The sequence below is a fragment of the Alternaria postmessia genome, assembly GCF_024291825.1.
Source record: "Alternaria postmessia strain BMP 2775 chromosome Unknown scaffold_36, whole genome shotgun sequence".
Classification (NCBI taxonomy): domain Eukaryota; kingdom Fungi; phylum Ascomycota; class Dothideomycetes; order Pleosporales; family Pleosporaceae; genus Alternaria; species Alternaria postmessia.
The window spans coordinates 131,502-154,748 of record NW_026260109.1 but is presented as its reverse complement, the minus strand read 5'-3'; the positions used below and the strand labels follow the sequence as shown (position 1 = coordinate 154,748).

General features: G+C 52.0%; 8 protein-coding genes across 8 annotated transcripts; 6 read left to right on the top strand and 2 right to left on the bottom strand.

The window, feature by feature from the left end:
* Window positions 1–315: 315 nt before the first annotated feature.
* J4E82_006290 (uncharacterized protein) lies at window positions 316–2,310 on the top strand (the record flags this gene model as incomplete). Its single annotated transcript, XM_051732547.1, has 2 exons — window positions 316–713; window positions 768–2,310. The coding sequence occupies 2 exons, from the start codon at window positions 316–318 to the stop codon at window positions 2,308–2,310; spliced, it is 1,941 nt and encodes a 646-aa protein (XP_051587693.1).
* Window positions 2,311–4,073: 1,763 nt separating this feature from the next.
* J4E82_006289 (uncharacterized protein) lies at window positions 4,074–6,304 on the top strand (the record flags this gene model as incomplete). Its single annotated transcript, XM_051732546.1, has 5 exons — window positions 4,074–4,144; window positions 4,192–4,600; window positions 4,648–4,750; window positions 4,805–5,373; window positions 5,423–6,304. 5 exons carry the CDS (start codon window positions 4,074–4,076, stop codon window positions 6,302–6,304), a joined length of 2,034 nt encoding a protein of 677 aa, XP_051587692.1.
* Window positions 6,305–6,970: 666 nt separating this feature from the next.
* On the bottom strand, window positions 6,971–8,770 carry J4E82_006288 (uncharacterized protein; the record flags this gene model as incomplete). Its single annotated transcript, XM_051732545.1, has 1 exon — window positions 6,971–8,770. The coding sequence occupies one exon, from the start codon at window positions 8,768–8,770 to the stop codon at window positions 6,971–6,973; it is 1,800 nt and encodes a 599-aa protein (XP_051587691.1).
* An 811-nt stretch (window positions 8,771–9,581) lies between these two features.
* On the top strand, window positions 9,582–11,820 carry J4E82_006287 (uncharacterized protein; the record flags this gene model as incomplete). The annotated part of the gene is made up of 2 exons (XM_051732544.1): window positions 9,582–9,969; window positions 10,031–11,820. 2 exons carry the CDS (start codon window positions 9,582–9,584, stop codon window positions 11,818–11,820), a joined length of 2,178 nt encoding a protein of 725 aa, XP_051587690.1.
* Window positions 11,821–12,087: 267 nt separating this feature from the next.
* Window positions 12,088–13,990, bottom strand: J4E82_006286 (uncharacterized protein; the record flags this gene model as incomplete). The annotated part of the gene is made up of 2 exons (XM_051732543.1): window positions 12,088–13,500; window positions 13,655–13,990. 2 exons carry the CDS (start codon window positions 13,988–13,990, stop codon window positions 12,088–12,090), a joined length of 1,749 nt encoding a protein of 582 aa, XP_051587689.1.
* A 3,533-nt stretch (window positions 13,991–17,523) lies between these two features.
* J4E82_006285 (uncharacterized protein) lies at window positions 17,524–19,231 on the top strand (the record flags this gene model as incomplete). The annotated part of the gene is made up of 2 exons (XM_051732542.1): window positions 17,524–17,975; window positions 18,028–19,231. The coding sequence occupies 2 exons, from the start codon at window positions 17,524–17,526 to the stop codon at window positions 19,229–19,231; spliced, it is 1,656 nt and encodes a 551-aa protein (XP_051587688.1).
* Window positions 19,232–19,843: 612 nt separating this feature from the next.
* On the top strand, window positions 19,844–21,003 carry J4E82_006284 (uncharacterized protein; the record flags this gene model as incomplete). The annotated part of the gene is made up of 2 exons (XM_051732541.1): window positions 19,844–19,912; window positions 19,963–21,003. 2 exons carry the CDS (start codon window positions 19,844–19,846, stop codon window positions 21,001–21,003), a joined length of 1,110 nt encoding a protein of 369 aa, XP_051587687.1.
* Window positions 21,004–21,633: 630 nt separating this feature from the next.
* Window positions 21,634–23,247, top strand: J4E82_006283 (uncharacterized protein; the record flags this gene model as incomplete). Its single annotated transcript, XM_051732540.1, has 1 exon — window positions 21,634–23,247. The coding sequence occupies one exon, from the start codon at window positions 21,634–21,636 to the stop codon at window positions 23,245–23,247; it is 1,614 nt and encodes a 537-aa protein (XP_051587686.1).

Sequence of the window (23,247 nt, the reverse complement as noted above, 5' to 3'; positions counted from 1 at the left end):
CAGGACCGTGAGCAGCGAGTAAGCGAGCACCAACATGAGACGGTAGATATTCCAGAAAGCGGAGACGACCGGGAGCCAATGGAGCCCTGTACTACTGTGCTCTGGCCATTGCGAAAGAGGAAGTTGCCAAGTGACCGTCCGGAGCCCGTTCAACTGTTTGTCTGGGCCTGCGACGGTGCGATCCCTCCACTTTGGTGGTAGCGCGAGCCACGGTGCGAAAATATAATTCCCGTGAGGGCCGACTCATAGGTGAGAGCCAACAGTTCCTCATCGTTCAACTCTGTTCAGGAATTGCCCTCGTGCCTATTCGTCGCCATGGCCGATGTTCGAGAAATACACACAACGCCCGGTGCTGGTGTCGCCCACAACAACGACCCGGCGCTAGACATTGCTCACGAGCACGAGCATCCTCACGTGCACCACAGCGCGCGTGCAGCCCACCCTGACAACATTGTCTACACCACTGGAACCACGGACGAGAAGACCAGCAAGTTGTTCCAGCCCAGCGCTCTTGACAGCCACCTCCACCAGCGCCATTCTGCAGGTGACGTCGAGAAGGCGGGTGGTTACGACTATGAAGTAGAGAAGGCCACGCGCAGCTCTTCCGACCCTGAGATGGAGGCAGAGAAGAAGCCCTGGTGGACTTCCTTCTCTGCTTTCTACAGGAAATTCAGACTTCCTGTGCACATCTTCCTTGGAGCGCTCTTCACCGGGTAAGGCGCATTTTCGTGTCCATTGTCTCGAGTATTTCGGGCTGACAGTATTAGATGGTGGATTGCCAGTGTGGTCGTGCACCGTCACGACAAGAACTGGATCATTCCATTCTTGTTTTGGCTGGCCATTATGATCCGCCTGATCACTCTCCACATCCCCATTACCGTCGTCACCAAGCCTATGCACTGGGTCTGGGCCAACACTGGAACGAGATTTGCAAACCTCATTCCGGAGAAGCTGCGAATTCCTGCCGCTGCCGCTCTCACTATCGCCGTCATCATTGTTGGATCTTTCGCCAGTGAGGAGAGTGAGGACAACACGCGTGCCAACCGCGCTGTCTCGCTGTTCGGTCTCCTAGTCTTCATCTTCGGCTTCTGGGCGACTTCTCGCAACCGCAGCATGATTGTTTGGCACACCGTCATCGTCGGTATGCTGATGCAGTTTGTCATTGCACTGTTCGTCCTCCGTACCAAGGCTGGATACGACATCTTCAACTTCATCTCCGAGCTCGCACGTCTGCTTTTGGGTTTCGCCAAGGATGGTGTTGCCTTCTTGACAACCCCCGATATTGCGGCCAACACCTACTTCATGTTCAGTGTTATCCCCGCCATTATCTTCTTCGTCTCGTTCGTCCAGCTCTTGTACTACTGGGGTATCCTTCAGTGGTTCATCGGTAAATTCGCTGTCTTCTTCTTCTGGGCCATGCGAGTGTCAGGTGCCGAGGCCGTTGTCGCTTCCGCGTCTCCTTTTATCGGTCAGGGTGAATCCGCCATGTTGATCAAGCCCTTCGTTCCCCACCTTACCATGGCCGAAATGCACCAAGTCATGTGCTCTGGATTTGCTACTATCGCCGGTAGTGTTTTGGTTGCCTACATTGGTATGGGCCTCAACCCGCAAGCCCTGATCTCATCTTGCGTCATGAGTATTCCTGCTTCGCTGGCTTTCAGTAAGCTTCGATACCCTGAGACTGAGGAGACTCTTACCGCCGGTCGCGTTGTTGTACCTGATGACGATGAGCACAAGGCTGCCAACGCCCTCCACGCCTTTGCAAACGGTGCCTGGCTCGGTCTCAAGATCGCTGGTATGATCGTCTCCACACTTTTGTGTATCATTGCCCTTCTCAACTTGGTCGATGGTCTACTCACCTGGTGGGGACGCTACATCAACCTCGACGGCGACTACGACCTGACTCTTGAGTTGATCCTTGGTTACCTCTTGTACCCAGTTGCCTTCCTCCTCGGTGTATCGCGCCAGGGTAACGACTTGCTTCTTGTGGCTCGTCTCATTGGTGTCAAGGTCATTACCAACGAGTTTGTTGCATTCCAATCGCTTGTCGACGAGGACCCGAAGTCCCCTTACCACACCCTTAGCCCACGCTCGCGCCTTATCGCTACCTACGCTCTCTGCGGTTTCGGTAACATCGGTTCACTGGGTACTCAAATCGGTGTGCTCAGTCAGATTAGTCCCGGTCGCAGCGGTGATGTCTCGCGTCTTGCTCTATCGGCTCTTATCACTGGTGTCTTCTCCACCTTGTCAAGTGCATCGGTTGCTGGACTTGTGGTCCTTGACGGATCCAACTTCAGTTCAGGCTCATAGGTTTCGAGCTGAAGTCGTATGAATTAGTGCATTGCTGAGGATCCACTGTTTGGTGGTCCTAAAATATTATGTTAGTAAGCTGTTCGGTGTAGAAGATACCCATCTAGTAGTACATGGATCCTGATAAGGAATGAATACCCTCACTTCAAAATTCTTCCGCAAAAACTATGATTGCTTTGAAAAACAGAAGTGCTACGAATGTTCTGTATCCAAAATAACGGGGTATTGACACAATATGACCTGAATTCTTCGCCCTTTGACAAGAATGCTACCTTGGCATCGCCCTTTTACACACGACATGTTGCCTCAATTTGGTTAGCGTGTCCAAAAGTGGTAGTCCTTTCAAGCCGCACAACATTGTAATCTCGCTTCTTAACTCGTGTTCGCTTGTACAACATGATGCCATAGTATTTAAGATGTGGTCATGGATCGGAGAAACACATTTCCGTGTTTTGTGCAAAATATTATTTCACCCCTCTGTTGTCGATGCGATATGGCAGCCATGTGTGAGTGTATGCCAATGAGTGTGACGGCTATTACGATGTTGATGTTTTCAGTGTCGTTTGCGCCTATGAGAGCCCGCGTTGAAATATATTGTGATTCTAGTAAAATAAGACTGTGTCATGAAGGAAGGTGCGGTTAGCTTTGCTGGTATTCGCTCCTGCTTCTCCAAGCTTGAGAGAGCGCCTTCGTACCACGGACGCCCTGTCAGTGCGCTCAAGCAACCTGCATGTCATCGTCTCAATCGTTCAACTTAACCTGGAAATATCTCATGTGTTTTGCACTCAGCGTAGATGGCGCACTAGGGTTCAACACTCATTACGCGCTACTAAAGATTTCGATGCACGATGCATTAGCGACCTGTCAACGACGAGGTTGCTCTGACTGTCCCCGGTCAAAATCCCCAACGCTATCAGATGCAATACCAACGCGATTTGGCATCTGGGGCTGGCAATCCCGCCAAAAAGATAAGAAGTGGTTGACATCCAATAACCGGTCACAGATGGCAGTTAAGCGAAGACGCTAACATCGCCGTTGGAAGCTTGACAGAGAGCAACAATCGCTTTTTCCGCCCTCCAACGTCTTTCCGGCATCTTGTCATCGAGATGCTAAGGCTTGGCCTATGGCTTGTCGCAGGTCGTGACTGGTATACTGCAAGTATGCGAACACTTGCCTCCCTTGATATCATAATCTGCTCGCAGCTCCTGACGGTTGCGCTCTATCTATCGCGAACAGCTAGCTGCCCAACCCGGAGAATCACAAAGCCGTACGAATCTACGATTGGTCCCAGCTCGCGCTGAGTAAAAGGTGTCACACAAAAAATCGCATCTTATCTACGTTGTTCCGCCGCGTTATCGGGCCATGCCGGGGTGCGAAGATCGTTTCCACTCAAGACATGCGCCCTGCTGTTGCTCAACCCCACGAAAGCCGCCTGAACCATGCAGAAAGTCTAATACAACGGCCGCGATCGCTGCCAACGTCAATTATCATCCGCCGTTATGCACGCTAGTCTTATGGCTGGCTATGCTTGCCTTGTGCGACCGGCAGATGAACGGTAGTGTTCTGGCTTTATCTTCGTCGACGTCCTCATCTAAACGTTTTGTGCCGTCGGCCTCTGACTGAAGCTTTTTGCATTGACTTTGAAGTGGTGCTTGGTCGTGAGCTTAAATATATCCAAGCTTCTCGTACCTCCTCTGGTGTAGCACTCCCTACTTGCTGACTGCTACAACCTTCCACCTTCGGGTCTTTTGTGCTCACCCAACATGAGTACACCTCCGCCGCTGAGCCAAGGTTTTGGCTATGGCATTGTGATAGGTTTAGGTTTTGCCTTCTCGTAAGTGTCATGTCTTCTTTCAAAAGACCTTCGCTAAATTGTCATAGATTTGGCATGATCTTGACGACATTCGTGCTGAAGAGATACAACTATGAGCTCCAAACTTCCGAAATGTTCTCAACCGCTGGTCGTACAGTGAAATCAGGACTTGTTGCCTCAGCTGTAGTATCATCCTGGACATGGGCAGCTACACTTCTCCAGTCCAGCGCTGTTGCCTATCGATATGGTGTATCCGGCCCTTTCTGGTACGCCTCGGGTGCCACTGTTCAGATTATTCTGTTTGCTACAATCGCTATCGAACTAAAGCGAAGAGCTCCTAACGCGCATACGTTCCTCGAGGTTATCAGGGCTCGGTATGGTGCTGTAACACATATTGTTTTCATGGTCTTTGGCCTCTTCACCAACATTCTTGTTACTTCTATGTTGTTGACAGGTGGTTCTGCTGTTGTGACTTCTGTAAGTGTATTCCTAATGTGAGTCCATTCTCGAACTAACATGTGAAGCTCACTGGCATGCACACTGCAGCTGCCTGTTTCCTTCTACCAGTTGGTGTAGTGTTATACACCATGTTCGGAGGCATCAAGGCTACCTTCTTGACTGACTATGGTATGTCTCCTCTACCCCGAGTTGTAGGAGAGGATCGCTAAATTCTAATTCCAGCACACACCGTGGTCATTCTGATCATCCTCTTGATGTTTGCTTTCACAGCATATGCGACCAACGAGAATCTTGGGAGCCCTGGTAAAGTTTTCGACCTGTTGGTACAAGCCGCATCGGATCATCCTGTTGAAGGAAATGCCGGTGGCTCTTATCTGACCATGCGCTCGAAGGAAGGTGCCATCTTCTTCGTGATCAACATCGTGGGTAACTTCGGTACTGTTTTTTGCGACAACGGTTACTACAACAAGGCCATTGCTGCCAGTCCTGTTGATGCGCTGCCCGGATACATCATGGGTGGTTTGTCCTGGTTCGCGATTCCGTGGCTAGCTGCTACCACAATGGGTCTCAGTGCCATCGCCCTCGAAAACAACCCAGTTTTCCCAGGCTACCCCAACCGTATGGCTGATGCTGATGTGACAGCTGGACTTGTGTTGCCTACAGCGGCTGTTGCATTGATGGGATCAGGAGGCGCTGCAGCGGTGTTACTTCTCGTCTTCATGGCCGTGACATCGGCCATGTCTGCGGAACTCATCGCTGTGTCCTCGATCTTCACATATGATTTCTACCAGGTAACCATACTTCTGCACTAGACAGAAATGATTCGCTGACACACTCTAGACTTATATTAATCCCAAAGCTACCGGAAAGCAACTCATCTACATGTCACACACTATGGTTGTCGGCTTTGCTGTCGCGATGGCAGCATGGAGCACAGGACTTTACTACATCGGCATCAGTATGGGATATCTATACCTACTTATGGGCGTAATCATCTCGTCCGCCGTTCTTCCCGCCACCCTCACACTAATGTGGTCAAAAATGAATTGGGTAGCAGCAACCTTCACTCCACCCCTCGGTTTCGCCTGTTCTCTCGTCGCCTGGCTCGTAACCGCCCAGAAGGAAAGTGGAGAGTTGACGGTCCTCACAACCGGTGCCAACAACCCCATGCTAGCAGGCAACGTCGTCGCTCTGCTTTCGCCCATCATCTTCATTCCCGTATTCACATATGCCTTCGGCCCCCAAAACTACGATTGGCAGAGCATGAAAGCCATTCGCAGAGGCGACGACCACGATCTCGCACTCGCCGCAAACGTCGACATGGAACGAATCCCTGGTGAGCAACGACGCGCCATCCAAGCCGAGGAGGAAGAACAGGCCAAGTTACTCAAAGCCTCGCGTATCGCGCGCTGGTTAACCCTCTTCATGGCGATCTCTTTCCTCGTACTGTGGCCTATGCCTATGTACGGGTCTTCGTACATCTTCAGCAAGAAGTTCTTCACAGGCTGGGTTGTAGTCGGAATCCTGTGGATGTTTTGTTCGTGTTTCGCAGTCGGGTTGTATCCGCTTTGGGAGGGAAGAAAGACTAGTGTCCGGACTTTCAAGTCAATTTGGGCCGATGTCACGGGCAGGAAGAAGCCTGGGAAGGGGCCCCAAATTGTGGAGGGCGAAGGGTCGGATACGCCGCCTGAGGCCATGGAAGAGAAGATGGTGAAGGAGTAAGCAAAGGTAGAAAGACGTTGACGCAGTATTGCAAGTCTCTCGGGAATGGTGAATACCGTAATACAGCTCCGCAGTGTCGGTTGTTGCAGTAATAAAACCATAATTGCAAAAGATTCGAAGAAGTTCAAATATGTTAATGTTTTCATTTTATCCAAGATCAAACGCCTGCCCATGTTCCCAGCTGTAACACCTTTCCAAGCGCATCAAAGCGCAGTGATTAAACCATGACAAGAAACTCCCTCGAAAGACTATAGACCGAGTCCGTCTTTTCCCAATATTCGTAAATGTCATGAACTTCGTTGTCCATGGGACGCTCGAAAAGCCAGTTATAAAATTCTCAACGCCTTGCAATGCTTCCGAGACGCCTCGCTTGCTGAATGTGGACAAAAAAGCCATGATAAGACCCAGTTGTACGCTTGACAGATGTTCCGAGGGTAGATGTGGAGAAGCCTTCCCCGTGTGAAATGGGGGAGAGGATCGCGTCACATACCCAAACGAGATGTGATACTTACCAACTTACCGTTGCGCGTAGAGTCGGATGAATAACACCAGCTCCATTGCGCAAGCCGGTAGTTGTAATGTCCGTGCTAGACACTTATGATTTGAGCCTACTACTCCTTCTAAATTCACAAGTCCGATGTGAACTCTGTGGCCGAATGTAGTGACCTAACGGATGGTCATCTGCTTGGTAGCGCTGGGCTTCATGGAAGCAGAGCCAGCAGCGGCAACGGAAGGCTGGCCGGGCTTCTTCTCAAAGATCTTCCAGAACTTGAGGGACTCGTCGGCAGCGGCGGTGGCAAGCATCTGACCATCAGGGCTGAGGCAGCTGTGGAGGACACGAGACTCATGGGCAGGGATCTCAGTGTTCTTGACACCGGAGGGGTAGCTCCAGACACTCAAGCTGTTGTCGGGGAAGCCACCAGTGCTGACAATCTCCTTGTAGTGGGTGCTCCAGCGCAAGCTGGTGACCTGGGAGTCGGTAGGAATGTGGTTGATGCGAGCACCAGTAGTGGTGTTCCAGAAGTAGATTTGACGGTCGTTGGAACCACCGCCGGTGGCAAGCAGGTTGGATTGCCATGGGCACCATGAGACAGCCTTGACAGCAGCACGGTGGTTGGTCTTGGTGAACTTGGGAGCGGCAAGCGCGCGAGCATCCCAGATGTTGACCATGTTGTCGTTGGCGCCAGTAGCGAGCTGGGCACCATCGGCGCGCCACTCGAGACCGCAGACCTCTCCGGTGTGGGAGACGAGCTCAGCAATCTTGTGTTGTGCGACGCGAACGTCGTGGTTGTACACAAGACCAGAGCGGGCACCGGTGGAGAGGATGTGCTTGTTCCATCCCATAACACCGACGCGGGTCTCGTGGCCGAACATGCTACGAAGCTTGGTCTGCTCCTCAACATCCCAGATCTGAACCTCGCCCGTACCGAGACCAACACCAACATAGGCACCATCCCCAGACCACTTGACGGATGAGATGTAGGTGTCAGCAGGGCACTCAAGGAGAGAGGCCACTGAGCCGGAGTCAGCAGACCAGACGTAGACTGAGCGCTCAAGACCGATGGCGACCTGGTTGCCGGAAGACCAGTCAAGAAGGTTGAGGTAGTAGTCATCGACAAGACCAGGAGCATCGAGGACGCGCTCAGGTGCTGATGGGATGCGACGACGGCTCTGTGCATTGGCGGCGCTAGTAGGCTTGAGGGGACGGTTGTATTGCGAGCGAAGGTCGATGGGCTTGGACGACTCAGGCGGGGCAGGCTTGAAAGCAAGAATGCGAGTGTTTGTGTTGATGCCACATGCCGAGGCGAGTGTGGACTGGTATGCGGCCTGGCCAGGAGCAGGCTTTGATTTTGATCGGCTCTCCTCGTCGTCGTCCTCGAGGCTCAGACCCTCCAAGGAGAGTGTGACGTCCTCCTCTGACCCACGGCCACCGAGATCGAAAGCACTGGCGGCGTTGGCAAGCACGGTTGAGCCCTCCTGCTTGGAGCTAGACTTGGGACGCTGTTCAACATCGAGCTTGGCGGCACCGACACTGCGGATGCCCTCGCTTGCCGTCCGGTTGGGGATGAAACGGTCGGCAGCGTTGTAGGCAATGCGGGTCTTGGTAGGGCGAGCGCGAATAGCAGCCGCCGCCTCCTTCTTCTCCTTCTTTGCCTTGGCCGCGGCAGCAGTACCGGATCCAGTGAGGGCCCACTCTGATACACCGAGTTCTAACCGGCGGGGAGTGTGTGTGTGGGAGCGAGCAATGTTGGACTTGGGGGAGTCGCGGGTGGTCTTGGTGACGGAGCGCTGGATGCGGGACTTGAAGTCGTTGCCATGGATCGACTCGTGTGCCTGCACATCGGAAGTCTGAGTGCGTGGGGTGCGAGGGGAGGGTGTCAGTGGTATCCGACCGCCGGCGGTACGGGTGTTGAAGACTGCAGAGCGCTTCTTGACCGGAGTCACGCAGACTGCTGTGCTTGCCATGACTGCTAGTCTCTTGCTGAACTGGGTTAGTTGGGTTCTTAGTACGTGGACATTGGTTGATGGCATACAGTATATGGGTTGGTTTCTGCTATATGTTGTAAGGATTAGTATAAGACAATGCTGTAATCGATGCTGTCAAGTATGGATTCGAAAGTAATTCAGTGGTTTGCACTCTGGAGATGGAGATGCAGGGTTGTGCGGCTGGTAGAGTGTGTGTGGCAGTGGACATGTACGAGGGCAGGTATGAGGACGTTTAAGTATCCTTTGTTTACGCTTGCGTTGACCAGGTAACCGAGACAGGACCCAGACAGGACCCTGCGCGAGGCTGGCTGGACGACGGAACACTGGCCTCATGACATCACATGATGGTGTCCGGTTTATGAATCAGCCTGCATAGTCGCCGTGCCTCCGCATGGCCTTGCTTTTGCGTGCAGCCCCGATGATGGCTATGGCTTCATGGTGTCTCGTCGTGCCAGGCTGCGACGCATCAGCATAGTTGCACCTGGTCGCATACTCACTGCCACTAATGGCCCGACGAGGTATTACCAATTGTGTATTGAATCTAGGAAAACTTAGTGCTCAGTGGCCAACTCTCGGGTGGCTCGCTACTACTCCTGTGGCCGTGGCAGGGCTGAGTCGTCGTGGGTCGGCGCTTCCCGTTCGAGCTATGGCGGTGACGGGCGGCAATATGCACGGCCAGCCAACTCAACTTCCTCCCGTCAAACATTCTCGCAGCCTAGACAAAGGCCATCCCTGCCCACTGGGGCTTCTACCACCAAACTAACCTCACCAACTTCACCGCGCACGATCCATGGCACAACCACCCGCTCGATCCGCTTTCCCGTCCAACATCCTCAACCCCGCCCTTACCTCGACACTCTCGCCCAGCCTCTCGCATACGAACACGCCCGGATCCGCCAGCTCCACCAACAACACGTTCCTCATGTCTGCGAGCCCCGTCCAAAGCCGTCGATCAGCCGTAGAAGGCTACAAGCCCAAGATGATTTCGACAATTGGCGCCAAGCCCGCCTGCCTCGTCAATGCCTCCGTGACATATGTTGGCGATGACCAGATATACGCCTTTGGAGGCTTCGACCAGTACACCGACGAAGTATACAACCACGTGCTTCGTTTGAACCTCGTTACACGGCAATGGAACCTGGTCGACAACTACGGCGACATTCCAGGCGTACGCATGGGTACGTGCTCACCGCTCCAGTTCCACACAGTACTTGTATCTTGACTGACACCCCCTCCTAGGACACACTGCATGCCTTTGGCAAGGCAACAAGCTCCTCGTATTTGGCGGAGAAAATGAGCACCGCCAGCATCTTGCCGACGTTATTGTATTCGATCTCAAAACCGCCCATTGGACGCAGCCCGAACTCCACGGGCCCATACCTCGCGGCCGTGCGCGCCACTCAGCTGTTATATACGACGACAAATTGTACATCAGCGGTGGCCAGACTGGGCATGATAGCGTGCTAGACGACATCTGCTACCTTGACCTGAAGACATGGACCTGGTCTCGGACATGGAAATTCGTCCCTCGCTACGACCACGCCAGCTGGATCTGGAATGGTCGCATCTGGATATTCGGCGGCATCAACGATGACATGGAAAAGAACAATGAGATCTGGTGGCTCGATCTCCGCGGTAGCCCAGAGTTTGACCATGCAATGAAATATGGGACGGGCGACCGGCAACTCATCTCATCCCGACATCGTTACCCTGTCCCGGCTTCTGGCCAGCTCGCGACCGGCAGTACAGGCTACACTGCAAATTCCAGCGTTCAGTCGTACCACGGAATGGGTTCAAGTCGGTCACCCTATGTTGCGCCTGGATCCATTTCGTCTCTCAGATTCCATTCCAGTCCAAATCTACCATCACAGGCCGCGGGTACGCATTTCCACATCTTCTCATCTGGCTGCATGCTGGACTTTGTCACTCCGGCAGAGCTGAGTTGCGAGACGAGCTTGTCTAGTCTGGAGCTAGACACTTTGCGATGGCAGAAGCTCGCCGACGGAAAGGATCTTTACAGCCCCAACTACCGCTGGCACTATTGCACCACCAATCCTGAAGGAACGCATGCATGGCTTCTGGGCAGCCCAATTGAGTCGGCCAACGATGGGAACCATAATGGTGAGTATCTTAGCGACGTTCTCGCCATCGACCTCCGCAAGTACGGCATCCTGGGTAACGAGCTGGCCTCGGACACGCGCTCCAAGATGATGCCCTCCTCTGACGCCAATGTTTCTTCGCATCTCACCGGCATTGGTGCGGATCTGTCCCTGACGTTCGACCAACCACTGGAGAGTGGCAGCGGCGCAGACTTCATTATAACGGCGGATCCTGATGATGATGATTATGTGGATGTTGCAACACCAGATCCCAATGGCTCGTCAACGGCTGTGAGTCCAGTCTCGCGGCCGATACACGTCCACAAGCTCATTCTACATGCTCGTTGGCCTCATTTCGCCCGTCTATGGAGCGCCCAGATGGCTGAGTTCCATTCGAAGAAAATGCATATCCCTGAGCCATACTCGGCAGTTCGGGCGTTCCTGTTCTACCTGTACACCGACAGTATTGCGCCGAATCCGCAGAATGGACCCAGCCTGAACGATGTGGCCGGCATGCTTGTCATGTCAAACATCTACGACATGCCTCGTCTTCGCCTGCTCTGTGTAAACCGTTTAGGCCGGGAGCTCGACATCGAGCACGCTGCCACAATCTGGGAGCGTGCTGCTACTGCTGGAGAGGACTGGCTCAAGCAGCGAGCAGCGACGTTCTGTATGCAAAACTTTGGTAGAATCGTCCGCACAGCAGGCTACCGTAGTCTCAGTCCCGCAAGCTTGATTGAGCTTAGTTGTGAGGCTACCCCAGAAGCGCGTGTCGTCGGTGGGGAAGATCTGGATCTGCTCAGCCAGCTTACCGGCCGCTCCTTTGGTGGTAGTAACCGCAAGCGGAGCTTGGGTAGCGCGGGCGTTCTCACTGCTGGGGAAGATGATGGCGAGGACGAGGTGGAAGATGATGGTATGGATGTGAACTAATATTCTCTGGCAACTTGATTTTCCTGCTTTGTATCGTACTTCACAAGCATATTGGCGCGGCGTTGGTCACTTGGAGGGTAATTCGGAGGCGTCTCCCGGTCGGATTTGATATATGCATTGCGTGGGCGCGCAGAGATTCTGGGGACGGTGTTTGAGTTCATGGTCCTCTTTTTTTGATGGCACGCACTCACGATAACATGATTGCATAAGTATTATACCGCTATATAGATACATCGAGTTCTACTTCCGCTACTTTGGCTCGGTCCACTAGCCATATCGAATTCTTCGTCCGCCTTTCTGCTCTAGCATCTGGCAACTTACTGATATCCCCTTTCGTTCTGCGTAATGAATAGCATCCCGCCCATTGATCTTGGTACAATTATTCGCTTTGATGCTCTGCAGCGTTGGAAGCCTATCCGCCAGCATCTTGATGGACGCTCCTGTGATATTAGTATGAGACAAGTCGATCGTCTTGAGTCCCGTCTTATAGGTGAGAAGTGCCTCGATTTCATCGTCGTCGCATTGCATAGTGGATATATCCAAGGACTCAAGCGCTGGTGTGAGAATCCGCGGTGATTGACCTAATATCGAGTTTTGACTCAGCGGAGTAAACAATCGGCTGTTGTCATCGAGTAAGCCGTGTAGTAACAATGAATGAAGGGCTTTCTCCGACAAGCATTTATGCGTTTCGCCGTTTTGCATACAGCATTCTAGTAGAATTTCTATTCCGTTCGCATTTGCATTGAGGCCGTCGAAGCCAGATATGGTCAAGTCTGTAAGCTCTGGGACACAGCACCGCTTCAAGCTCCCAAAGTCTGTTAAATTCAAGCTCCCGTGGCTGCCATTGTTGTCAAGAACAAGTCGCTGTAGTGTTGGTGGCAGCAATGGGAAGCCTTGAAGGTCCACCCGTTTCAACACTAGACTCTTTAGCGGCGGCAGCTGTGTCACTTCTCTGGGCCACCCTTGTCCGAATTGAAAGCCTTCCATGTTGGAGAGTGACAAGTTTTCAAGGCATGGTGTACGGCTCAGCAATTCGGTGAGTCCGAAATGAGTCGCCATGATCTGATGACTCCAGTGTATGCTAAGTGTTCGGAGGTTTCCAAATGAGATTGCCCAGTTAGTGGCGGATCTCAAGCCACTTGACGAGCTTGCCACTCCCCTCGTTGAGTTGAGGACTAGGTGCTCCAGCGCAGGTCGAGCATGCATTATCTCCACAGCAGATACCCCGCGAATCTCCGGATGTATGATGAGCGTCTTTAGATTTGGAGCACCCTTGACAATATCGAGTAACATAGCCGGCATGGTATGTGGTAGAGAGATGAGCTCCATTTCTGAAAGGTCCTTGGCGGCCTTCGCAAGGTTCTTGATGACGTCCAAATGTTCGAAGCGATGCACAGTGACGCGTGTCATGCGGAACTCTGAGCGTTTGAAAGCGATATTGATAAAGGAGCGGGGAACGGGTCTGCGAGCACCGGAAAGATCGAGGTGCATCCAAAGCTTGGGCAGCTTAGAGAGATAGTCCCGCCAGCCTTTGCTGACGCGCATGCAATTGACCATGTGGCGGAAAGAACAATATTCCAGTACCATCTCCGCTAACTCAGCAGGCAAGACTGTCAATGGGTCGATGGCTGATGCAGGTGATAGTTTGCGTGTTTGCTTGTCGTGGAGTTGTTGCAATAGCTAGTAGCAGTCAGTCACGTCACTGAAGTGAAAAGCGAACAGCATCCATTCTTTGATGAGAAAAGTAACAGGGCAATTGAGCTCTCCTTCAGGTTGACAACGGAAGTACTGCCTCCAAACGAACCGGAAGACAGGACAGGATCACATCACATACCTTGAAGTTCTTGTCGCTAACTGGCACATTCTTCATACCATACTTATAGATCCCAAGGGCTGTCTCGGGCTTTTCCATCTTCTCTAGCACACTTGCCGTGCGCAAATATCCTTTGACGTCCTTCTTGTTCAACCTGATCATCTCTCGGCCGTCTTTGACAGCAGCATTAAAATTGCCTAGTTTATCGTACGTAGCAGCCCGATGATCATACAATTCTGCGGTTGGGCAGGACTCGATGCCTTTTGAGAATGTTTCCAAGGCCTTTTCATACTGCTTGAGCTTATAGTAGCTGCGACCAATTTCCTGGTACTCTTCTGGTAGCATTGTGCGAGCCATGATGGTCAGAGAAATGTATCCCAAGTAGGCCGATGTTGGACCGTAAATGGCTATTCTGATCGCGCAAAGCGAAGTGGGCTTATAGCACAGCAATAGTCAAACCCAGGGTAAATTGTCTAGTTGCGCAGAGATCGTCCGGCAAGGCCGCGCATTCACGAAATTAATCGTTCTGAAAAAAGGAAATGGATGTTCTTCGGAAATTTGTAGGTCGTTTCTATCCGTAGGTCTTTCGTGTGGAAAACGTGATGTACCAGTTGCGGTGTCGAAACGCGTAAGTGATGTGCTGAAGTACTGGCGACGCGTCGTAGACCCATCGCGCTAAAATGGCCAGGGCGGCTTGTGCGCACTGGCCTCATCTTCCGTTGAGCTTGCTAATTCAGGCACCAATATTGTCCGCATCAACAAACACCAAGGCCAACGATCTGCATCACCCGCGATAGTGTTGATGTCTTGTTCTCTTCGCAGAGTGATACGTAATCGGCGGCGCTTGACGCTCGCTACCCAGATGCTAGTCTCACATCGGCACCAGCAACTAAGCTTACTATGTGACCACACTTTATGTGTGACACTAGCAGCATGATGCTGAATTCACTAACACGATACGGATTGATTATCTACAGGACCGACTGTCTTTCGTTACAAGGTCGCCACTAATCCGCTGGCGATTTACGAAGGTGTTTGAACTGTAACAACTTGCAATATTGAAAAGGAGAAGTAAAGTCGATACTAGGAGGGAGCTCGTGTCTAATTGAGCTACGACTAAACATACCGAAGCCTGAAAATACTCGCGGTACGTTATGCCAACATACGTTCGTGCTGAACCTACTGAATACCTTTAAGCCATATGATCACTTTGGTGCAACTCGTGAAAACGAGCTTCTTGTTACAGAAGTGCCGACTACCAAACGAAAAAGAAAAGCATCTAGGCTTGCTCTTCGCCTGGGCCTGGAAAAGCATACCAAGCGTCTTAGATTTACAGACAAGAACCTGGAAGATTGTTTCTGCTGATATTGTGAAAGACATGTGAAAGTCAGCTACGAGGAAAAGGAAAAGGGCCGTTCCGTGGATGGAAGAGGGACATGGCAGATGCACCGAGATATTGCCTCGGTCAATCGCCGGTGCAGACGTGGGAACGAACGAGGTGGGAATGAGAGAGTTCAAGGCGTCCAAGCCCGGACTCTCGTCCGCCCCTGGATCCGCTGTTCTGCGACTAGCATTGGCAACCACTGGGCGATGCATGTTTGACCTAGTGATTTTAGCGATGGTGGGACACATGACTGTTGAGGAGGAGTAAATCCTGGAGATGGTGGGATCTCCGCATTGTCTTGGGACATCGGATGGAATTATCGGACATTGGCAGCATCCTTCGCACATTGGCTATGTCTTGGAATCGGGTTGAATAAGTCCCTCCGACGCAGGGTCGGAGGTCGAATCAGTCGGGGCAGTAGTACGCCTTTATGCGGAACAGTGTTTGCACCGCCGTCATAATACAGTGGACCTGTCATCTATATGCAGCGCTCGCATCGAGCGGAGACCCCAGAGCTAGGACATCACACCAAACCATCCTTCAGTTTGATCTTCGCCGTTTTCCCCAGTCCCAGAGTCCTGGCAATGGGGTTCACGATGATGACCAAGTGGGATCAAAGCAAGCGATTCTGTGGAGGTCACTCATAACCATGATGCATAATCAAAAGCTATTGGCGGATTTTGGAACGACCCTGCGTTCAAGGAAGTGCTAGAAATGTGGAGTGCGATTATCAGTATGATTATCAATACGGCATTTGAATAAAGCGGAGACCCCGACATTGGACGGCGCTTCCGGTGACAAACTGGAGAGTATGTCACTTGGCAGGGACACGTGCGACAGCGCGGTATAGTGTGCGCCGAAGCGGATGTAAAGACGGTGTTTAGGCAGTAATATGTGGAGTTACCATGTCGTTGGTGTATTTGGCGTGTTTTAGCACACGATATGGGAGCCGTCTTTTCCGTGAATGTGGTATGCTTGCGGGAGCAAAGTTTGGGGCGGATTGATGGGGTGCTGGAGAGATCCGCACAATTTTGTTGGGCCGTGGGGTAAATGGGTCAATATGGAGAGTTGTCGCATGTATGCATGCTATTGTTCAGAGCATTCATTGGTACTGTTTTGTCCCGCGCGGTTGATGAAAAGGAGGGAGTTGGGACAGAGCAGTCAGCACGGATAGCCCGAAACAGGAAGGCCCGAGATCTGCACAATGAGAGCCTCATCCCCACGCTAGGCTTGGGAACTCCACACGAGCCTCTCCCGACTGCTAAGCATGTGCATTGGCAACTTATCCCGCCATGGCAGAAAGCGCGATTATCGCATACTGCTCGCAACGTCGGCCAAGGCGATCAACCGCACGGCGAGGTTTTGTAGGAACGATGTAAGCAAATGAGGATGCTGACCTCAGTGGAAAAATCTATTTGGGTAGCAAAGGCATACCTACGTCCAACCTCGGGAACCTACAAGGCTCACATGAAGCACACCGCCATCACGTGCAAGGAATGTCTCCTCCCGGCCGGCAGTCGTCTCCGAGCTTCAATTCCGCCCGATGTTCGTCTGCACTCCATGTCACACGTTAGGTAGCGGGCCCGACATCACAGCACGCATCGTCACCGTTGCAGAACATGGCGTGTTTAAGCTCCACCACACACGGTCCTTATTAGTTAAGATCTTCGGCCAAGTCGCAGAGGCTGCAGAGCCGCATGCGCACGGTTGGTCAGACCCTGCATGGGGACGGACGCGAGTCGCCGGTGCATGACGTCAAGCGTGGTCTTGTTGAGATCGAAACCGTGCCGTATAGGAAAACTTAGGACGCTATCCATACACGGCGGCATGTAACCCGAGACGGCGCCCTTGATGACTGGCGGCATGCCAATGAACGCTGAGTTCCTGCATCATCTTGACATGCACCTGCGTATCGTACGTTCGACGACAGGCGACTCGGCGTGGCGTAGTGCGCGAAGAAACTTCTTCCATGATTCTCGAATGTCAGGCGAGCCAGCCGTTCACCACTCGTTCAACCTTCATCTTTCCGCTGGGGCTCCCCAGCATCACCCCAAGCCTTGCACACATGACGTAATGTGGAGGAAGACCTCGGGCTAAGAGAAGAGGCATCCAGTGCCGAGCGCGCTTGTTGGTTTGCAAGCGTCCTCCGCTCTTCTCCAAGATTGGCCCAAGATGCCCTTCTCCACCAACAGACCCCTGCTAAGTTCGCCTTGTACCCACAGTTTATTTGCGCCTCTACCGCCATCAACAAGGCTCGCATTATTGCTACACCAGCCAAGGCCAAGATGTTGGAAAAAAATCGTTATCTAGTTTTCTCCACGCGTCAGTCGTACCTTGGTAGCGTATCTTTTAGTGGGCCGAGGGTAGACGACCAGCAACCACGTTTTGGCCGAAGACCCTTGTGCTGGTACTGCGATGATCATTTAAAGGTGTACTCTCTCCCCACGGATCTTTCCTCCCCAGCATCTCCTCACATCTCTCCAGCTTTGACTGATACACTGCAACCATGCCGCCACGTATCAAAGAGTCCGAAAATGGTGTTCCCACCTACTGGGGCCAATCCGGTAGGATGCTCCAGGTCCTCATCACCATCGTTGCCGTTACCGATTTCCTTCTCTTCGGTTATGATCAGGGTGTTATGAGTGGTATCATCTCCGCCCCTGCCTTCGTCTCTGCCTTCCCCGAAGTCGATGGCGATTCCACCTACGAAGGTTTCGTCGTCTCCATCTATGCCGTCGGTTGCTTGCTTGGCGCCATCTTCGTCTTCGTCTTTGGTGACAAGCTCGGACGCCGCAAGAGTATCTTCCTCGGTGCCGGAGTTATGATCATTGGTGTCATTATCCAAATTGCCTGTGTCCCTCCATCCAGTGGTGCCACCGCCCAGTTTATTGTCGGACGATGCATTACTGGTGTTGGCAACGGTATCAACACTTCCACCATTCCCACCTACCAGGCTGAGTATGTTCCGTTCCAACCCATCTCCCAGGGTCTTTTGCTAACTGCTTTCTAGATGCTGCAAGGCTAAGAACCGCGGTAAGGTCATCTGTATCGAAGGTTCCATGGTTGCCATTGGCACGCTCATCGCCTACTGGATCGACTACGGCTGTCTATACGGCCCCGATGACTTCACCTGGAGATTCCCCATTGCATTCCAGTGCGTCTTCGCCGCTATCGTCATCGTCATGATGATCTCGCTTCCTGAGTCTCCCCGATGGCTCCTCAACCACCACCACGAAGATGAAGCCGCTACTGTGCTGGCTGGTCTCAATGGAGTCGCCCGCGACGACCAAGAGGTTATCATCCAGATGCAAGTCATCCGTGATGCTGTCAACTCCTCTGGTGGTGGTGGTAAGGTCCCAACCAAGGCTCTTCTGACTGGCGGAAAGTCTCAGCACTTCCGCCGTGCTATCCTCGGTGCCTCCTCGCAGTTCATGCAGCAGTTGTCTGGATGTAACGCTGTCATCTACTACTTCCCTATTCTCTGCCAGAGTGCGTTGAACACGACCCACAACCTCGCCCTTCTTCTCGGAGGTGTTAACATGGTTGTCTACGCCCTCTTCGCCGCCACCTCATTCTACTTTGTCGAGCGTGTTGGCCGTAGAAAGTTGTACCTGATCGGTACCGTTGGCCAGATGACTGCCATGATCATCACCTTTGCTTGCCTGCTTCCCGGAGGTGTAAACAACGAGAACAACGAGGGTCCTGCCAAGGGCGCCGCTGTCGGTCTCTTCCTGTACATTGCCTTCTTCGGTGTTACCTGGCTTCCTCTTCCCTGGTTGTACCCTGCCGAGATCAACCCCCTCAAGACCCGCCAGAAGGCCAACGCATTTTCAACGATCAACAACTGGCTATGGAACTTCTTCATTGTCATGATCACCCCTGTATTGATCACCAACATCGGCTGGGGTACTTACCTCCTCTTTGCTGCCCTGAACGCTTCCTTCATTCCCGTCATCTACTTCTTCTACCCCGAGACTGCTGGTCGTTCCCTTGAGGAGATCGATCTCATCTTCGCCAAGGGCTACACTGAGAAGATGAGCTACGTGCAAGCCGCTAAGCAGCTGCCCAAGATGGACGAGGCCCAGATTGCCGAAGCCGTTCGCCAGTACGATCTCTCTGACAGCGACATTGAGAACCGCTCTGCGGCTGGATCGCTCAAGGAGAAGCGTCAGCAAGATGAGGAGCTCATGCCTCAGGCAGGCGGACAGATGTAAAATCCCAATATTTGCAATGGCGAATATTTGAGCGCTGGTCGTACACGATTGCGATAGAGCGCGCTGTGTGCGCTTCAGTATCGGCGAGCCGATGTTTGTTATGCATAATGCCTGGAGGAATTATACCCGACGCGCAGTCGTCAACCCATCTAGGTTCGAGATGCATGGAGAAGTTTGTTAGGTCGCATGCTTGAATGTATGTGGGATTTCTTTTTATTATTATTGCTGGTTTTGCAGAGCGCGCATTATACCATAGAACGGCAAATGTCGTCAAGCCATAGATATCTATGATCATGTTTTACATCTTAAACTTTTCACCATGAGTACATGATCAATGTTGTGGTGAGGTTCTGTTGCAAATGACGGACAGAACTGTGAGACTTACCATTATGACTTCGCTCTTTACTATGCAACTCTACAATTGCTAATTCGTGTTCACATAACGCTTTGAAGTGGCTGCACAAGAATGTGGTTGTTGTCGCTGCCTCAAGGTTGATTCCAAGGTTCGCCGCGCGCACGTGCCTTGGCATTTCGGAAACGTTCCGAGATATGACACTTGTCTTTCGATCTTCAACATCGCACTCTCGCGTCCCCTACCTGCAACTGAGCGACATGGCGAAAGCGAGTGTCTCGTTGGACACGCTAGGTCCATTCTTGGTCTGGCAGTTTCTTATACCAGTGGTAAGCATAGGCCTTAGACTTTTGCCCTAGCAGGGCCTGACGCGACAAAGGCAGCAGGATGGACTCAATCAGTCCTCTACAGCATCTTCATTCGCGCCGGCGACCCTAAACCGCAACCTGGCACTCCACGCTACATCAAGCATCGCCGCAATATTCTAATAGCCATATATGCGGCCTATTTTGCCTTTACCATCTACGAAGTCGACTTCAACCTCCAACGCTCCAGCAACGCGTACAACGACCTCGGCGTACCGATAGATGTCGATGAGAGCGGACTGAACTCACGCTTCAGGCGACTGACAATCCGCTATCACCCAGATAAGATTGGACCAAATGTGGATAGAGATCGGGCAAACGACTTTTATGTTCATCTGAAGCATGCTAGGGACATCATCCTTGATCCTGCGAAGCGCTTTGCATACGACCGCTTCGGACCAACCATCTTTGCGCAGTGCCAGAGCTGTTTGACTATCAAAGATTACACGGACAGCGCGCTGCTCACTGCGGTTACGACCTACGGTGCACTCCTCATCGTTCTCGTCGGTGCAAACGCCCTCGGTTTCCTTACTGATGGCTCGTATTGGCGCTACCTTGGTCTCTTGGCTGTCGCAACGTTCGAAGTCCGTACCGCGCTTCGCCCTGACCACCCTACCATTCTTTCAAAATACCTGAACCCACTCGTCGCGTCAACGCACTTCCGTCCTGCGTATCTACCCTTCCAGATCGTCACCATAATAAAGAAAGCTGCCATTTCCCTCACGCAGTTCCTTGCTCTGCTTATGCCACTTTACCGTGCCGATCCTCAACATCCTACCAAACCTACCGACGATACCGAAGACACCCGCCACAAGCAGCTCGACCGTTTGAGTGGGCTCGTTGCAGAGAGCAACAAGGACGCGAATAGACTGTTGGAGTTGGAGAGTATACCATACAGAGATAACGAGAGGGCAAAGAGTGAGCTGAGGGAAGCACTCAAGAAATACATGGTGCAGAATGTGGTACATCAGGAGAGGGAGGTGAGGAATGCAATGGGCGAGGTTATGATGAGGAGAAGGACTGGTGTACCACATGGTGCTGTAGGCACAAGATAAGCTTGTTGCAAGCTGATCGACGAATGGTAGCAATCTAAAACTATTCTGTTATGTCCTAGGGATCCGGCAGAAACCATATTTGACGATTCTGTCTATTGCGCCTCACCGTTAAGGACTCTGCCTCTGGGTACTCAGTTCATGCTCTCCTACCATGGTTGAGGAATGGAAGATTGATACGATAGGACAGAAGACGACAATAGGTAAGACGGAGCTCTGTCTGATTATGATCAATACGGAAGTGGCTTGGTAAATTTACACTATCCGATTTCCAAAACCTGGGATTGGACTTGATCAGTCTTCTCTCAATTCGGAACTCTATCCGCCATCTGTGACGATGATTAGTGTCCCGCTTTGGGCCGTTTGTTGCTAAATTCGACTTTTGCCCCCGCTGTGGAACGAATTCCGATGATCCGCCAATTCCCCGCAACCCACCCCACACATTCTAAGACGCTTCCAGCAGCATTGACAGCAGCTCAATGGAATATTTTGCGGCCGTCGGAATAATGCTGTCCGCTTTAGCCTATGAAGGAGGTGTGATGATGTCGATATAAGTTCGGTCGTATTGTATGGAGGTATATGAAGCTTGGATATCCCTCATCCAAACGCAGTTACGACATCGACATCTTCACAATGCCTGCACTTCGAGCAGCCGCAATCTCACTTGCAGCCTCTGCTGTGTACGCCTACCCAACGACAGAACCATCCGGAGCACCAACCATAAGTTTACCGAATACTGCAGAAGGTGCCTCGATCCCACATAGCAATTCTTTCGCGTCGTTCTCGTTCGAACCCGCATTCTGGGTTGAATTCTTCGGCAATGCCAGCAATCCGAACAAGCTCACCTTTAGCGTTTTGGATAGGATCCACGAACATGGCGGAAGACCGGTAATACGGCCTGGCGGTATCACCATGGACAGTATGGTTTTCGACAAAGAAGGCGGCGACGTAGTGCGTACTACCAGCCCAGAAGGCGGAGTATGGCGAACCACTGTTGGACCAAACTACTACAAAAGTTGGAGTAATTTCCCCAACGGCACCAAATTCATTTCAACCCTCAATTTCGGCAATGAGAGTTTGGACATTTCTACTGGCCTTGCAGTCGCATCACTTACGTATCAGTCTGACAAGGTTGCATATTTGGAACTAGGAAACGAGCCGACCAATTATAAAGAAAGTCGGTGGAATGACTCGACAGCGGCCTATGTGCAGGAATGGAAGCAGTACACAGCTAGCATCGATGCTGCGTTGGATGCATTGAACAGTTCAGATCTGCCTCAAGAGCGCTGGTGGGCATCTTCCGCAACTACAGATGACTCAGGCCTAGAAGTTCGACCTGCTGCGCTCATTCCAGCAGGTATTGACTCGGAAGATCAAGTTGGCATCTACTCAATACATTCGTATGCCTTCTCAACCTGCGATCCCAAACGCGCAGCTCTGGCTACCATCGAAAACATCCTCAATCACACCGAACTCACACGCTACTGCGATGAAGAAATCTACCCATCTGCTCGCGCTGCTCTAGATGCAGGGAATAGATGGAACATTGGCGAGTTCAACTCTGTGTCTTGCTCTGGAGCACCAAATGTTACCGATACATTCGCGCAAGCACTTTGGGTCGTGGATAGTGAACTTATCTACGCGACACGAAATGCCACTTCTACGCATCTACACCAAGGGGCTACACTCGCTCTTCAATCAAACGAACAACTCAATACACCTGGGGCAAATGGTAGCCCAGGCTTCAGCACTTACTCCATGCTATACCCCCGCGACAGCGACTTGAGAGGTCCGGCACGTACTTTGCCGTCTTTCGTTGCGCAGCTCTTCATGGCTGAGGCTTTCGCTGTGCCTGACACTCGTGTGCGCGCTCTCGAGCCTCCAGCTGGTGTTGATTCAGAGTCTTTCTCTGCGTATGCTTTCTATGTGGAAGATCACCTGGCCAAGCTTGCTCTTGTCAACATGAAACCTTACTATGCCAATTCAACTGAGGACTTTTCGGTTCGCGTTGATTTGTCAGAAGCCGTCAGTTCCGGTGGCGGATGTTTGGGTGTGAAACGGTTGACGGCGCCTTTTGTAAACACTGGTAACAGTTCGTTGGTGTCGTGGGCTGGACAATCTTTCCCTCAGGGTGAGGCGATAGGCAAGGCAGTAGTCGAAGCAGTCGGGGAGGATAATGTGGTGGACGTCAGAGGAAGCGAAGCAGTACTCGTGTTCTTCGATAAGAACGACGCATACGGTTTGTAG